The 16,119-nt window shown below is 50.9% G+C and overlaps 1 protein-coding gene across 1 annotated transcript in view; it reads right to left on the bottom strand.

The window, feature by feature from the left end:
* Positions 1 to 16,119, bottom strand: part of Ccdc93 (coiled-coil domain containing 93) — a 73,737-nt gene that overhangs the window by 51,686 nt on the left and 5,932 nt on the right. Inside the window, exons 4-7 of the mRNA XM_052200003.1 lie at positions 12,370 to 12,481; positions 10,352 to 10,450; positions 7,752 to 7,808; positions 724 to 824 (exon numbers count right to left, since the gene is read on the bottom strand). Coding sequence (XP_052055963.1) covers positions 724 to 824; positions 7,752 to 7,808; positions 10,352 to 10,450; positions 12,370 to 12,481 — 369 coding nt within the window. The remainder of the gene's footprint in view (positions 1 to 723; positions 825 to 7,751; positions 7,809 to 10,351; positions 10,451 to 12,369; positions 12,482 to 16,119) is intronic.

The following is a 16,119-nucleotide window of genomic DNA, read 5'->3' as shown; positions in this document are numbered from 1 at the left end:
TATCTGTCCATCTATCTATCCATCTATCTATCTACTAAATGTATCTATCTATATTCTTTTTTGCATGTATACAGGGAAGTGGAAACCAGAGGACAACCTTCTTCCTCAGGACAGGGTCCACCTTGGTTTTTGTTTTGAGGCACGGTCTCCCTTTGTCTCGGATCTTACAGGATCTAGCTCGCTGCCTCCCCCTCCTCACTGGGATAAGAGTGTGCACCTCCACTCTGGACTCTTCCTGTGGTGCTGGGGATTGGACTCCGCTCCTTGCACTACAAGGCGAGCACTCTAAGTGGCCGCTCCAGCCCCAGTACTGACCTGCACCCACCCCGCACCTGCCGTGTCCCCAGTGCTGACCTGCACCCACCCCGCACCTGCTGTGTCCCCAGTGCTGACCTGCACCCACCCCACACCTGCTGTGTCCCCAGTGCTGACCTGCACCCACCCCGCACCTGCTGTGTCCCCAAGTGCTGACCTGCACCCACCCCGCACCTGCTGTGTCCCCAGTGCTGACCTGCACCCACCCCGCACCTGCTGTGTCCCCAGTGCTGACCTGCACCCACCCCATACCTGCTGTGTCCCCAGTGCTGACCTGCACCCACCCTGTACCTGCCGTGTCCCCAGTGCTGACCTGCACCCACCCCGTACCTGCTGTGTCCCCAGTGCTGACCTGCACCCACCCCGCACCTGCCGTGTCCCCAGTGCCGACCTGCACCCACCCCATACCTGCCGTATTCCAAAAGCGTGGAGCGGACGCGGGACTCCTCGTCAGGCAGCTCCTCTGCTCCCTGCTGCCGCCTATACTTCCGCCGGGGCTTGTAGGCATCCTGAGGGGACGAGAGAGGCAAGGTGTGGCACGTGAGAGGCTCCCCTGGACTGCGGCCACGGGGTGGCTGGGGCCTGCAGGGTGCCTCCAGCCATGCCAGCAGGTAGACCTTTCCTACGGGGTGGGCCACCTGAACTCCAATGGCAGCTCTCTGCTTCTCGTCTTAAGATCACACCTTCAGCTTTGCTCTATCGGAATTCCTGCCTATTCATAGGCCAGCGCCAGCCTGTTAGGTTCCTTATACAAATTCTTTGTTTTTATTAGAATCACACCAAGTTTCTAGATGACTTTAGCAGAACAGGTCTCTTTATGATGCTGTCTGGCTTTGAAATAACGTAAGGTCTCGATGGTCCTCTGAACGGAACACAGCCTGCCAGGTGAACAGCCATTATGCAGCTGAGCTTCCCACAAACCAGAGCCACGGACCAGCTCACTATCAGACACGTGTGATAACCATTCGTCCTGAAAGGTCTCTCTCCACAGTGAAGGAGACCTCAGTTCTTTCACAGTCTAACACTGGAAAGCAATGTGGGTACTGTCGTTTGAGTGTAAACTGTCCCCCACAGGCTCGGTCCCAGCTGGGGCTGCCGTTTGGAAAGACCGTGGACCATTCAGGAGGCACAGCCTGGACGGAAGGCATCTGTGACTCGTGATGGCTTTGGGCCTGGCACCAGCTTCCTGCTCGCTCTGCTTCCTGTGTATGGAGGACATTCAAGCGGTTTGCTTCCTGGCTGCCAGGAATTCCCCACCAGGATGGACTCTATCCCTGTGGAACTGTAAACCAAAATAAACCCTTTCTTGCTTTCTGTTGGTGGACTTTGTCACAGTAACAGAAATAAATGTGCCCCGAAGTCTCACTATCAAAAAGCTTAAAACTAAAATGCCCCTTGGCTGGTTTGTTCCCCCTCTTTTATTAGAGTCTCGCTTTATTATTAGATGAACTCTTAAGTCTCAAGAGATCCTCTTGCTTCAGCCTGCAGAGCAGGTAGGACTACAGGTACATGCCCTATTCTTGTACTATATGCAATACAGATCGATTTTATATGACATACATATGTATACATGTGACATCTATCTATCTATCTATCTATCTATCTATCTATCTATCTATCTATCTATCTTGATCAAAATATGTGGCACTCAGTGCATGTTCAATAATCGCTAGTGTCCACCTTCTGATGGGCCTGATTTGTCATTTCACCCCCAGTAAATGTCCTTCCCGACTGCTAAGATGGACACCGTGACACACATGCCCGCCCCTAGCGCCCGACTGAGGATAAGCCCTTAAACAGTGGCACTTTACTCCAGGTCAGATCTTTCCCTGGAGACAATCCAGCTTCCCGAGCCTCGGTTTACTTTTCTTTATGAAAAGTTTCATGTACCTGTGACATACAAATGACCTCAACTTTTTGAACATGTATTTGTTGTATGTGTGATCACACTTGTGCATATAAAGGTCAGAGGTCAACTTGTGGCTCTCTCCGGTTTGGCAACAAGTCCCTTTCCCCACTAAGCCAGCTCATGGTTTGTAGAAAATATCTTGCATGATGCTTGAGGTCTGTTCTCATAAAGTCCTGCCACAAATATCCCCTAGTTCACCCCATTGTCTATACAAACAGCAAACTATAAATAACACAAGCCAGTCTTACACAGAAATGAAAAGGACAATGAGCCCCTGAACCTGGGACTGCATGTAATTTAATTCCCACCAAGCTGGCCCATTACAATAACACTGCATAATTGCGCTTAACTGCTGTTCTCCACAGTTACCAGTGAAAGAGCCAATGACTCAAGACAGGAAATTGGATGCTTCTAAGAAAAGACTTCAAAACAATAGCATGAGGAAAGCCAGGGCTGAGGGGAGCGCCCACTCTGCACGGCAGCGGCAGGCTGGCTCCGTGTGCACTTTACGAACGTGCCTTCATGTGCACCTTCCCTTTGGCATTCTGAAAGCACTCGGGCAGAGGCAAAGGCAGGGCCCGCACTATTAGTCTCAGTGTAACGCTAAAGAGGCAGGGGCTGGCCTAGCACCGTGAGGCCTCCATCCTCAGACCACATAAGCAGGTGTGGTAGAATATGTCTGCTCCTGAGCTCTCCTGAGCTGGAGGAAGAGGATTACAAGTCCAGTGTTATCTTTCATCCTCAGTGTCAAAGGCAATTGGGGGTACACGAGACTGGTTTCAGTAAAAATCGAAACAATCCCCGCTCCCCCAACTAAATAAATAATTTGTCCAAGATCCTAGGATACAGTTTTGGGCCTAGGATAGCCTTAGTCCAAGGGAGCACTAGGATAGCCTTAGCTTAAGGTGGCCTAGCCTACCTTACTTAGCATTAGGATAGCATTGCCTAGGACAGCACGAGGCTCCGGACGCCTTGGCTTTTCTACTTCCTTGCATGGGTTAGTCACTCTAGCACCCACAGGGCACCTCTCTAGCTGATCCTCTCACAGTGTTCTGGATTAAGGTCCACCACCCAGGGAAGTCACAGCAGGTATGTGACAGCTGACCACATCACTTCTAGTATCCCAGCAGAGAGAAAGGAGCGATGCTCCCCCTTCTCCCTTGCTTGCCTGTTCTCAGCTCAGTTTCTCCACTCTTGCACAGTCCAGAAGCCCTTCTAGAGAGCGGTGCTGCCCACGGTGGAGCCACACTCTTGCACAGTCCAGAAGCCCTTCTAGAGAGCGGTGCTGCCCACAGTGGAGCCACACTCTTGCACAGTCCAGAAGCCCTTCTAGAGAGCAGTGCTGCCCACAGTGGAGCCACACTCTTGCACAGTCCAGAAGCCCTTCTAGAGAGCGGTGCTGCCCACAGTGGAGCCACACTCTTGCACAGTCCAGAAGCCCTTCTAGAGAGCAGTGCTGCCCACAGTGGAGCCACACTCTTGCACAGTCCAGAAGCCCTTCTAGAGAGCAGTGCTGCCCACAGTGGAGCCACACTCTTGCACAGTCCAGAAGCCCTTCTAGAGAGCGGTGCTGCCCACAGTGGAGCCATACTCTTGCACAGTCCAGAAGCCCTTCTAGAGAGCGGTGCTGCCCACAGTGGAGCCACACTCTTGCACAGTTCAGAAGCCCTTCTAGAGAGCGCTGCTGCCCACGGTGGAGCCACACTCTTGCACAGTCCAGAAGCCCTTCTAGAGAGCGCTGCTGCCTACAGTGGAGCCACACTCTTGCACAGTCCAGAAGCCCTTCTAGAGAGCGGTGCTGCCCACAGTGGAGCCACACTCTTGCACAGTCCAGAAGCCCTTCTAGAGAGCGGTGCTGCCCACGGTGGAGCCACACTCTTGCACAGTCCAGAAGCCCTTCTAGAGAGCGGTGCTGCCCACGGTGGAGCCACACTCTTGCACAGTCCAGAAGCCCTTCTAGAGAGCGCTGCTGCCCACGGTGGAGCCACACTCTTGCACAGTCCAGAAGCCCTTCTAGAGAGCGCTGCTGCCCACGGTGGAGCCACACTCTTGCACAGTCCAGAAGCCCTTCTAGAGAGCGGTGCTGCCCACGGTGGAGCCACACTCTTGCACAGTCCAGAAGCCCTTCTAGAGAGCGGTGCTGCCCACAGTGGAGCCACACTCTTGCACAGTCCAGAAGCCCTTCTAGAAAGCGGTGCTGCCCACGGTGGAGCCACACTCTTGCACAGTCCAGAAGCCCTTCTAGAGAGCGGTGCTGCCCACAGTGGAGCCACACTCTTGCACAGTCCAGAAGCCCTTCTAGAGAGCGGTGCTGCCCACGGTGGAGCCACACTCTTGCACAGTCCAGAAGCCCTTCTAGAGAGCGCTGCTGCCCACGGTGGAGCCACACTCTTGCACAGTCCAGAAGCCCTTCTAGAGAGCGTTGCTGCCCACGGTGGAGCCACACTCTTGCACAGTCCAGAAGCCCTTCTAGAGAGCGGTGCTGCCCACAGTGGAGCCACACTCTTGCACAGTCCAGAAGCCCTTCTAGAGAGCGGTGCTGCCCACAGTGGAGCCACACTCTTGCACAGTCCAGAAGCCCTTCTAGAGAGCAGTGCTGCCCACGGTGGAGCCACACTCTTGCACAGTCCAGAAGCCCTTCTAGAGAGCAGTGCTGCCCACAGTGGAGCCACACTCTTGCACAGTCCAGAAGCCCTTCTAGAGAGCGGTGCTGCCCACAGTGGAGCCACACTCTTGCACAGTCCAGAAGCCCTTCTAGAGAGCGGTGCTGCCCACAGTGGAGCCACACTCTTGCACAGTTCAGAAGCCCTTCTAGAGAGCGCTGCTGCCCACGGTGGAGCCACACTCTTGCACAGTCCAGAAGCCCTTCTAGAGAGCGCTGCTGCCTACAGTGGAGCCACACTCTTGCACAGTCCAGAAGCCCTTCTAGAGAGCGGTGCTGCCCACAGTGGAGCCACACTCTTGCACAGTCCAGAAGCCCTTCTAGAGAGCGGTGCTGCCCACGGTGGAGCCACACTCTTGCACAGTCCAGAAGCCCTTCTAGAGAGCAGTGCTGCCCACGGTGGAGCCACACTCTTGCACAGTCCAGAAGCCCTTCTAGAGAGCGCTGCTGCCCACGGTGGAGCCACACTCTTGCACAGTCCAGAAGCCCTTCTAGAGAGCAGTGCTGCCCACGGTGGAGCCACACTCTTGCACAGTCCAGAAGCCCTTCTAGAGAGCGGTGCTGCCCACGGTGGAGCCACACTCTTGCACAGTCCAGAAGCCCTTCTAGAAAGCGGTGCTGCCCACGGTGGAGCCACACTCTTGCACAGTCCAGAAGCCCTTCTAGAGAGCGGTGCTGCCCACAGTGGAGCCACACTCTTGCACAGTCCAGAAGCCCTTCTAGAGAGCGGTGCTGCCCACGGTGGAGCCACACTCTTGCACAGTCCAGAAGCCCTTCTAGAGAGCGCTGCTGCCCACGGTGGAGCCACACTCTTGCACAGTCCAGAAGCCCTTCTAGAGAGCGCTGCTGCCCACGGTGGAGCCACACTCTTGCACAGTCCAGAAGCCCTTCTAGAGAGCAGTGCTGCCCACGGTGGAGCCACACTCTTGCACAGTCCAGAAGCCCTTCTAGAGAGCGCTGCTGCCCACGGTGGAGCCACACTCTTGCACAGTCCAGAAGCCCTTCTAGAGAGCGCTGCTGCCCACGGTGGGCTGGCTCTTCCCATATCAGTTAGTAGATAAGAATCACCTCTAGGCCACCTGTTCTAGGCAATCGCTCCTTGAGACTGTCTTCCTAGGCGATCCTAGATTGTGTCAGACTGACAACCAAAGCTGACCATTGCAGTATCTTTAACAGAGCCTCTTCAGTCCAGGAGCTGTAAATAAATCTGCTTCCAGCCCCCCAGGGCTCCACAGGTGCTCACACCAAATGCTACATCCCACCCCCAAAGCAGACAACTGTAACTCAAAACCACTTTCCTTCTTTTCTAATATTTCACGTAATAAAACAGCAAACCAAGTGAAGCCCCTGGATTCTAAGTGATGGAGACACTGAGATGACAGATATCCTCAGACACAGTTCCAACTTTGTCCCCTGACTGTCTCTCCTGTGAGCAGCACTGTCCCTGGGGCACTACCTTCTTGCAGATGCAGCACAGGTGCCACGGCCAGGCTCCATGAGTCTGTACCAAATTGTGCAGCTAAGCTGGGCATGGGGGTGCACACCTGTAATCCTGGCATTTGGGAGGTTGAGGCAGGAGGACTACCATAATTTCAAGGTACTCAGGGGTTACACAGTGAAACTTGGTCTCAAAAACAAAACTCTAAAGGTTTTCCTCACATTTGCCACTTCAGAGTGGAACGGAGCGGACAACACAAAGGAGGAAGGTACTGGCTGCTGCCCTTGGGTTCCTCATGTCTGTCACCATCAAGGGACCTGCTCTTTTCAGTGTCATCACTGTGGGACCACACAAATTTAAGTCCAGAATTACCGTTCTGAAGAGATTTCTGAGCCAGCTTACAAAACCATATGACCCAGGCAAACTCAACGTCTAATCTTACTGCAACCCTGTCATCTGCATTAGATGCACAGTTGATATTTAAGCTGTGTGACTTGTTATTTAACAAGTGCTAACTTAAACAAAATTAAGTAAGTAGCTCAGCTATGGATAACGGCACCTGGTGTTGAAGCATAAGGACCTCAATTTACATCCCTAGAAGCTACATTAAAAAAAAAAGTGTAATTTGAGCATATCTTAGCACTGCTACAGGGAGACCAGTAGTGTAGACAGGAGAATCACCAGAAATTCTCAGGCCTGCTGTACACAGACAAAAAATAACCAAAATGCACCATCTTAAACTAGGTGAAAGGTGAGGTCTAACAACCAGGCCTGTCCTCTCCTCTGTCTCTGGCTGAGTCCTTGCAGATGAGATTTACTAGAATGTTAGATGCACTCTGACATGATGATGTCGTAAGCTAGACTCACAGTGCGCTGTACACTGCTTCTAGAAGGCAGAGATGGTACACCAGACATAGAGGATTTATTCTGTTCAGTTCCAGGTCAGCGGCTGCAGTCTCCAGGCTCTGGCCAGAAGCATCTTGACAAAGCTCCCCACCCGCACTGGGGAAATGGCTCATGTGTACTGACTGCGGCGACCAGAATGCACCAGGTATGGTCGCCTTCCTGCATAAGCTCACAGCTACTCTGTCTTCCCAGCGCCATCATGGGGCGGGGGCGGGGGCGGGGCAGAGAGTTGCCTGTGCCATCTACAGAGCTTCATTCTTTAGAGCCTTGCCAGTTACCCCTGCCGCTGGTGTAAGAAGGGGGAGGGGCTTTGCATTCTGATATTTCTCCCTTAAAACTGGAACTACGGACGGACTTGGGGCACGGCAGTGGGCTCCTGTGTCCTGGTGCTAAGTGTGTAAAGCAGGCAGGGATGCCTGGCATATATGCTCGCCTGCCAGTTCCTGGGGATGTGCGATTTCTATAGGGGACATTCGAAGGCTATGCGGAGCTGGGGCAGAGGCACAGGGGCAAGGACTTACCGAGAGGTCAACGACCGTCTGGATGGCCTTGTCTTTTCTCTTAATGAAGTCATCATCCTGCAAGACAGAACACAGGAACTCAACCATTCTACTAAGGACAGAACTCAGTTGCACATACAGATCCCCTTTATCCAACAGTTGTTCATCACTGCTGGGCATAAAGAAGTCCGAGCTTGCCAAAAATCTGTGTCGAGATGTGTGTGTGTTCCTATATCTGCAGGTCCGTGTGTGTGCATGCATGTGGAGGCAAGAAGACAACCAAAGTTGTTCTTCCTCAGGAGCCGTCTAGCTGGAGATAGTCTCTCACTGCCCTGAAGCTGGCTAGCCCGGGAACCCCCGGGACCTGCCTATCTCTACCTTCCAGGGCTGGCATTACAGACTAGCTTTTAAAATGTCTACCTGGGAATCAAATCTAGTACGTCTGGCTTGCACGGCAGGAGCTTACCAACTGAGCTGTCTCCCAGCTCTCAATTGTCTTATGAATCTCCCATGAGAAAAAGTTAGGACCTCTGCAAATAATGCTGACAGGGCCTTACAGTTAGCAAGAGAAAGTGAGGCCATGGAAAGAGTAGTGACTGAGACGAACACCCTCATGCCCAGTCCTCAAAAGCAGTAAACGTAACCTCAGCTCTAAGCCTCAGCTCTGCCACTTGCAAAACGGGAGCACCACCGCCTCCATGAAGGAGCACTTGTCAGGATGAAGACGGAAGGAAGGCAGCGATGTGCTAGTGTATCTGAGTGCCTGGTGTTCTTACTTGTCGCAGTTACTACTAACTGTGCCCACAGGAAAACGCGCTACACAAGCCGTCTCCTAAGAAGTTTTTGACAAAAATAGAACCGTGGGCTGAGGAGACAGCTCAGTCAGTAAAGTACTTACTTCTACAGGCATAAAGACCTGAATTGGATACACCCCAGAACCCACATATGAAAGCCGGGTAAGGTGGCACACACTTGGAATCCCAGTGCTGGGGGTAGAGACGGGAGGGTCAGCCAGTCTAGATGAATCTATGAGCTCTAGGTTCAGAGGAAGCCATATCTCAAAATATAAGAGCAAAAAGCACAAAGGGAAAAAGTAAAATGTGGAGAATCACTGAGGGACGTAGCTGATATCAACATGTGGCCTATGTGCGTGTGTGTGCATGTATGTGCACTCATGTGCGCATGCCCACACACATGCGCATATGTGCTGGTACACACACACACACACACACACACACACACACACACACACACACACACGCACGTGCACACACACACACCTGACCATGTACATAATATACACAGGCTTTTACAATTTATTAAAACTGTAGAGATTTATCCTCAACAGCTAGATGGCTGTTCTAACAATTCTAACAAACCACTAGGCTGCTCAGGGGTGCCAAGGGGAGGCTGGGGTACAGGAGTGCCTATGCTCGCCGCACCTAGGACTCTCCCAGGGCATCCTTACACCACCAGAGACCAGGAAGGAGGAACGCACACAAGCTTTGCCAGAGATGCTGCTTCCGCAGTGGGCAGCAGTTCATACCGAGAAGGAATGAGGAGCAGTCAAAGTACTGAGAATACGTGCCTGTCGAGGGCTCACCTTAAATGGGACATGGGACATATGTGTCAACTGCTACATGGCTTAGGAGACGTCACAGAAGGGACACAGAGAGAATGTAAGAGCTGAACGGGGAGCCACACATGATGTGGCTCTCTACACTGGAACTCACTGTATCATCAGGGGCTTCCTGCGCAAGATCAGTCAATGCTCCAGCAAGCGGCACTACCTGAAGCAGTCAGGTAACAGACAGTGCAGAAGGAGGGCCTGGGTGTGGGATGGGAAGGTGCTAGAGACTGCCCAGGGTGGACAGGAAGGAGTTGGGGGTGGATATGATCAGGCTGCACCTTAGACATGTATACACTTAAAGACTGTGAGAAAACCCCAGAGAGCTGGAGAGCTGGCTCAGTGGCTGAGTGCTGTGGGCTGCCCTGGTGCTATTTGTATTTTGATGATAATTCTGCTTCCCCAAGAGGGGCTGTCCTGATGAGCAGTGGATCATGTACTCAGGTGATTTCCTGTGAACCTTCTCCCCACTTTAACTAGTCCAATAAAGGCTGGAGCCTGTGATTGGGGCGTGGAAGGGAAAGGTGGGGCTGGAAGTTTTAGAGAGGAGGAGACAGAGGAGAGAGAGAAAGAAGATGGAGGAGAACCACGGTGGACTAGAGGAACCGCAAACGGTGGCCGAGGAGCCGCAAGAAGTGAGAGATCTCCTAGCCGGGGAATACCGGAGTGTAGTGGGAGATCTGCCCAACCTAGGCATGCAGCTTATAAATACTGTCACTGAGCCGTGTGTTCTTCGCACGGGCTTACTGGGGTTGGAGAGTTACTGCAACAGCTGAGCTCTTACTGCTCTTGCAGAGGACTCAGGTTTGCTTCCCAGCACGCGTGTCAGGAGGTTCGCTCCAGGGAACCTGCCATCTTTGGTCTCCTTAGGCATGAACCCATGTAAACACACAAGCACACACAATCCAAATACATCTGGAAGGGAAAGAAATGAGATCTACCAGGGCACACAATACCTAATGAACAAGCAGAAGGAAGCGGGCAGAGCACTGACCTCCGGGAGGCTGTAGGTCTTCTGGAACTGGGATATGGAGTAGGAGCGGATGTAGTCGCCCATCTCTTCCTTGCTTTCTATAGCTCGCTTCACCAGCCACTGAGGGAGAAAGTGAGGAGGTGTGAGATGTCAGGAACCACTCCTACTGCTGTGAAACTGCGCGGTCTGTGACTTCACGTCCACACAGCTGTCCTGCCCAGGTGGAAGAAACCATGAGCGCGTACTGCTCAGCGACAAGAGCAGTCAGCCGGGCATCTGAGGTGACAAGACCCAGTGACCTCGTGTGACGAGCCGTAACTGTGCAGCATTTGAAAGCTATAGGCCTGTCTGTCTCTCTGTCAAGAGAAGGGGAAGTTCCTTGACATTCCTTTTGTTGTTGTTGAGACAGGGGCTCATGTAGCCCAGGCTGACCTCAAACTCACTACGTAGCTGAGGTTAAGGAAGATCTCCAGTACTGGGATGACACATGTGTATCCATCTTAATCTCACTGATGTTTTTGTTTTGTTTTCTGGGTTGTTTGTTGAGAGAGAGAGAGAGAGAACACTACAGAGAACATTTGGCACAACCCCTCTTCCCTAGATGAAAGAAAGCGTCAGGTGATAGAAAGTATGCACCAGTACAGAGCCTGAGTCACTGGGATCTCTGGATACAACATTCTCCGAATCCTTGTGACATTTAAGATCTACCTTTATAGAACCTTGCACTGACACTGTATTACTCTACTCAATGATCCGCAGCTACAAGATAAAGCTGGGAGTTACAACTGAGAGGTTTCCACATCAGGTAAGTGAACATGGGATTTTATTAAAGTTCCCAGTCTCATGAGGCTGGGATCTGGAAGCAGCTAGCTTCGCTCTGCCTAGTTTCCAATTAAAAAACACCATGTAATAAAAACACACATGCTGTTGTGTAGCTTTTCCCTCCAAGATTGAAACAGGGAAGCTCTTTAAACCCCATTCCCAGAGACCTTGGACACTAACTGAAATCATAAGCACAATAGGAGGAGAGAGAGCACGTAGCCAGGTGCCCACATCCTAAAGCCCAGCATCTGGGAGACAGATCTCTTGAGTTTGAGGTTAGCTCAGTCTACAGAGTGAGTTTCATAACAGCCAAGGCTTCACAGAGAAACTCTGTCTCAAACAAACAATCAAAAAAAGAAAAAAAAAAAAACCTCAATAATAATACCAACAAAATTCCAAAACTCTGAGGTGCTCGTCTCTATTCACCTCTGCCTTCCTGTGGGTCACCGTCCCTGCACCCCTCTGACCACGCCTGTGTCTACTCCATCTGTGGAGTGTGCTTTGATGGATGCTGGGAGTTACAACTGAAAGGTTTCCACATCTCTCAGAGAAGGTAGAGAAGGGGGAGAAGGCTGTATCCAGAGCCTCTCAGAGAACCTGCTGTAGAGTTCTCGCTAATGTCGGTCAGATACTGACTCCGCTAGCACGTGAGAAGAGTCTCTGCTTTCAAGTCTTAGCCAGCTGGTCGAGTCGACTCTGTGAGCAGTCATGTAAGGGTCAATGGCCAACACTGTCCTCTGCCTTTCACATGCATGCACTCATGTACATGCCCACATACAACACTGTCCTCTGCCTTTCACATGCATGCACTCACGTACATGCCCACATACAACACTGTCCTCTGCCTTTCACATGCATGCACTCACGTACATGCCCACATACGCAAGACACCCACACGCACTTGTATGCCCCCACACATGTGCACCTCCACACTCATGTACCCACCAACACATGTGCACTGACAAGATACACACATATGCACACAGCAACGCACATATGAAAAGGGAAAACGAAAGCCATTGATGGGAACATTCAAAGATCACAGCAGAGGCCAAAGAGAAAGTGGTGCAGGGAGCACAGCGGCCTTTTGAGAAATGTTGGCAAGAATCCCTATGAGCCGTGTGGCACCAGGCCCATCCCACACTACACCCAGGGTCCAGGCTGGGTGTTCCAGGAGCTCCCAGTTAAGAGGAAAGAATCCACAGAGAAGCCCTTACCTGCACGACAGGGAATATGTGGATAAAATCCATGCCCTGGATCTGGTGGGGCTCCAGCTGGTGGGGACACTTCATCCTCGGGAGGACGGAGACAATCTTTTCCGATAGAGCTCTGTCCAGAGGAAAACAATAAGCAGAGTCAGGATACACTGAGTGGTTCTAGAGACATCTCTGAAGTCTAGGCAGGACTCTGAACAAGTCCCAGCCTGGTCAGGGTGACAATGGCATCCCAGTAGACTGACACAGGAAGCACAATTCAGCTGCTTGCTTGTAAGGTCACCAAAGGATTCTTCTCATCATGTATTACGCCTATTTCTTTCTTTTCTGTTGGTGGTTTTTGTTTTTTGTTTTGTTTTTAAGACGAGGTCTTGTGCAGTCCAGGCTAGCCTCAAACTTGTCTTGTAGACAAGGATGATCCTCCTGCCTCCACCTGGGTACAGGTATTATAGGCGTGTGCCACCACACTCTGATCACATGGTGCTGGGGATCACCTACCCAGGATGCACGCACACTAATCCAACAGAGACTCCAGGCCCTGGCTCGGTGTATCTTTAAGGTCAGCACACGACCCACCGCTCTGTTCCATCTTTTTCGGCAGGAAGAGCACTCCCTCTAGTGGGCCACACAGCTACAACTTGAAAAAGAACCACTTGGGAGTTTATAAAACCCAGCAGCTGAGACCTCAGCGACACACACCAACCTTCTGCTTTTCTAGAGGGTTCTCCCCGGCCACTCCTTACAGCCAGCTTAATCAAGCAATTCATAAGTGCCCTGAGGGGAGGATGGAGCAAGTCATTTTGGGGTTTATGAGTCTCTTAAAACTGCCTCCCAGAAAGTAGAGCCAAGTCCTGACAATCCCAGCAACAAGCAGGGGAGGCTGCCAATGCTAACCCTGATAGCCGGAGAAACAACAGGGAAGGAAGCAAAGTGGGGGCAGGGGGGACACGGAGAAACGTTCGCCAGCCACCCTCTGCTCTGCTCGGGAACTCAGACTTCCTAAAAAGTCAGGGGAACTTTTTTTGAAAAGTCAGAACTTCTCACAAAGCTCTGTCAAGCTAACGGAGCCTGGAGTCATTTGAGGGGAGAGCCTCAATTGAGGAACTGCCCACATCGGGCTGGCCTGTGTGCGTGGCTGGGACACTGTCTTGTCAGCTGCTCTAGGAGCATCCAGTCCATGGTGGGTGGCAGCACACAGACGCAGGGCACCCGGGTGTATACGAAAGTCAGCTACGCAAGAATCTGCGAGTAATGGCCAGGGACCCTGCTCCCATTCCTCCTCCAGTTGCTGCCCTGACTTCTTCAAAGACAGACTGGGACCTGTAAGCCAAATAAACTCTTTTCTCCCCTAAGCTGCTTTTAATCACGGTGTCTACCACAGCAACATTACAAAATCAAACAAGGGACTCATGCAGATCACCAGGCAAACTTGCTATCTTGAGGTTTTAGTATGAGCACTGTCTTTACAGATTACAAATGTGATACTTTAAGGGTATTTTCCTTTTAGACAGGATCTTGCTACACAGCCAAGTATAGCCTCAAAACTGTAATCCTCCTGCCTCGGCTTCCTGAACACTGAGATTACACGTGTGCACCACCACATGTAATGGTGGCTGGCTCATGTTTTATGTGTGAGATGCACTGTTTCCTCCTCCATGATAGTTGGTTTGTCCTGGGTCTAGATCCCCGCCCTACCACCTCTGGGACTTCTGGCAAGTCACCTGCTCTTCAGTCAGTCAGACCTAAAACAATGAGAAACAACAGGGACAGCAAGATGGCTCAGAGGGTAAAGGCAATTGCAGCCAAACCCGACAACCTGAGTTCAATCTCCAGGCCTGAGTTCAATCTCCTCACATGGTAGGAGAGAAGCAACTTTTACATGTGTTCAGCTCCACATGCAAGCTATGGCACACACACACACACACACACACACACACACACACACACACCATTCACACATAAGGTGAGAGGGGGAAATCCTTGTCTCACGCATTCAAAGGCAGGACAGATGTTAAAAGGCATGCAGTGCTGGGAAGAAGCTCCCTTTGCCTGCAACCCCACAGGACTCGAGCATCACCTCACTTACGAAAACTGCCTGTCTCTCAGTGTTCCCCCATCCTTCCGCTGGCTCAGCTGTAACTGTTCCCAGTGCTCATGCAACTTCCGTATCTAGTGTACTCCAAGATTCACGTTTTAATTTTTAATAATGGGTATGTGTGGCCAAGAAAGGGCATTGGATCCCCTGGAACTGGAGTCATGGGCCATGCTGGCTAGGTTACGTCAGCTTGACACAAGCTGTAGTCATCTGGGAAGAGGGAACATCAATACAGAAAACATAGCCACTAAATGACCCGTGGAAAAGCCTGGGTCCATTTTCTTCTTTTTTTCTTTTTGGATTTTGGTTTTTTCCAAGACAGGGTTTCTCTGTATAGCCCTGGCTATCCTGGAACTCACTCTGTAGACCAGGCTGGCCTTGAACTCAGAAATTCGCCTGCTTCTGCCTCCCAGAGTGCTGGGATTACAGGCGTGTGCCACCACCGCCTGGTTTATTTTCTTTTTTAAGATTTATTTATTTATTTATTTATTTATTTATTATTTTTATGTACACGAGTACACTGTTGCTCTTTTCAGACACACCAGAAGAGAGCATTGGATCCCATTACAGATGTGTGGTTGCTGGGAATTGAACTCAGGACCTCTGGGGGAGCAGTCAGTGACCTTAACTGCTGAGCCATCTCTCCACCCTACCCCACCCCCCATTTTCTTAATTAGACACAAAGGAGGGGAAAGCCCATTGTGGGTGGTGCTGCCCCAGAGCTGTGGCTCTAGGCTGTATAAGAAAGCAGTCTGAGCAAGCCTTGGAGAGCTAGCCAGCAAGCATCGCCCTCTACTTCCTGCCTCCAGCCTCACGCCCCAGCTCCTTCTAAGATGGACTGTGATGTAGAAATGTAAATAAAATAAACCCTTTCCTCCCCGAGCTGCTTTTGCTCGTGGTATTTTATCACAGCAGCAGAACAACAACTAAGACAGACAGCTGTGGGCTGCCAGGCTCGGGGCTGAGGACCAAATTCCCAATCCTCTGAAAAAGCAGTTGTATTCTTAACCACCATGCTGTGTCTACAGCCCCGCACTTCGCTTATTTGAGAGCTGTAGTCTGTGCCATGCTAATTATAAACTTTATGAAGTCAGGGCACTTCTCCGTAATGTTTCCAAAGTACCTGAATAATGTCTGGGCTGCAGTAGTAACACAGACTTGACGAGTATTTATTGAAAGGATTAATACTCTTTTCACCTGATACTCTCAAGCTTCTCCTTTAAAAAGTACCATTTACACTGGCAAGATGGCTTGCTGGGTTAAGAAGCTTGCCGCCAGGTCTGACAACATGAGGTCAACACCTGGGACCTTAAATCATGGAGGGAGAAATGGACTCCATCCAGTTATTTTTTGATCTACACACACACATACATGCACACACACACACACACACACACACACACACACACTACAAATACAGCAATTTTTTTTGTATAATTAGGTCAAGAAGACTGTATTTCCTTTTTTCATTCTGCCCTGTCCCTTATTTAGTAATTACTATAAAAATCACTAAACATTCAAGAATCTGTGTAATTGTTATCATAAATATTATGACCTTACCATTTTTTGAAGGTAATGTTAGGATGGTAGTTGAGGATATAAGACCAAATAGAGACATAATAAAAAGTCTACTCTAAATACTTAGAAATCAGGAGCGA

This window comes from Apodemus sylvaticus, chromosome 12 (genome assembly GCF_947179515.1).
Source record: "Apodemus sylvaticus chromosome 12, mApoSyl1.1, whole genome shotgun sequence".
Lineage (NCBI taxonomy): Eukaryota > Metazoa > Chordata > Mammalia > Rodentia > Muridae > Apodemus > Apodemus sylvaticus.
This window is presented reverse-complemented; position numbering and strand designations above follow the sequence as displayed.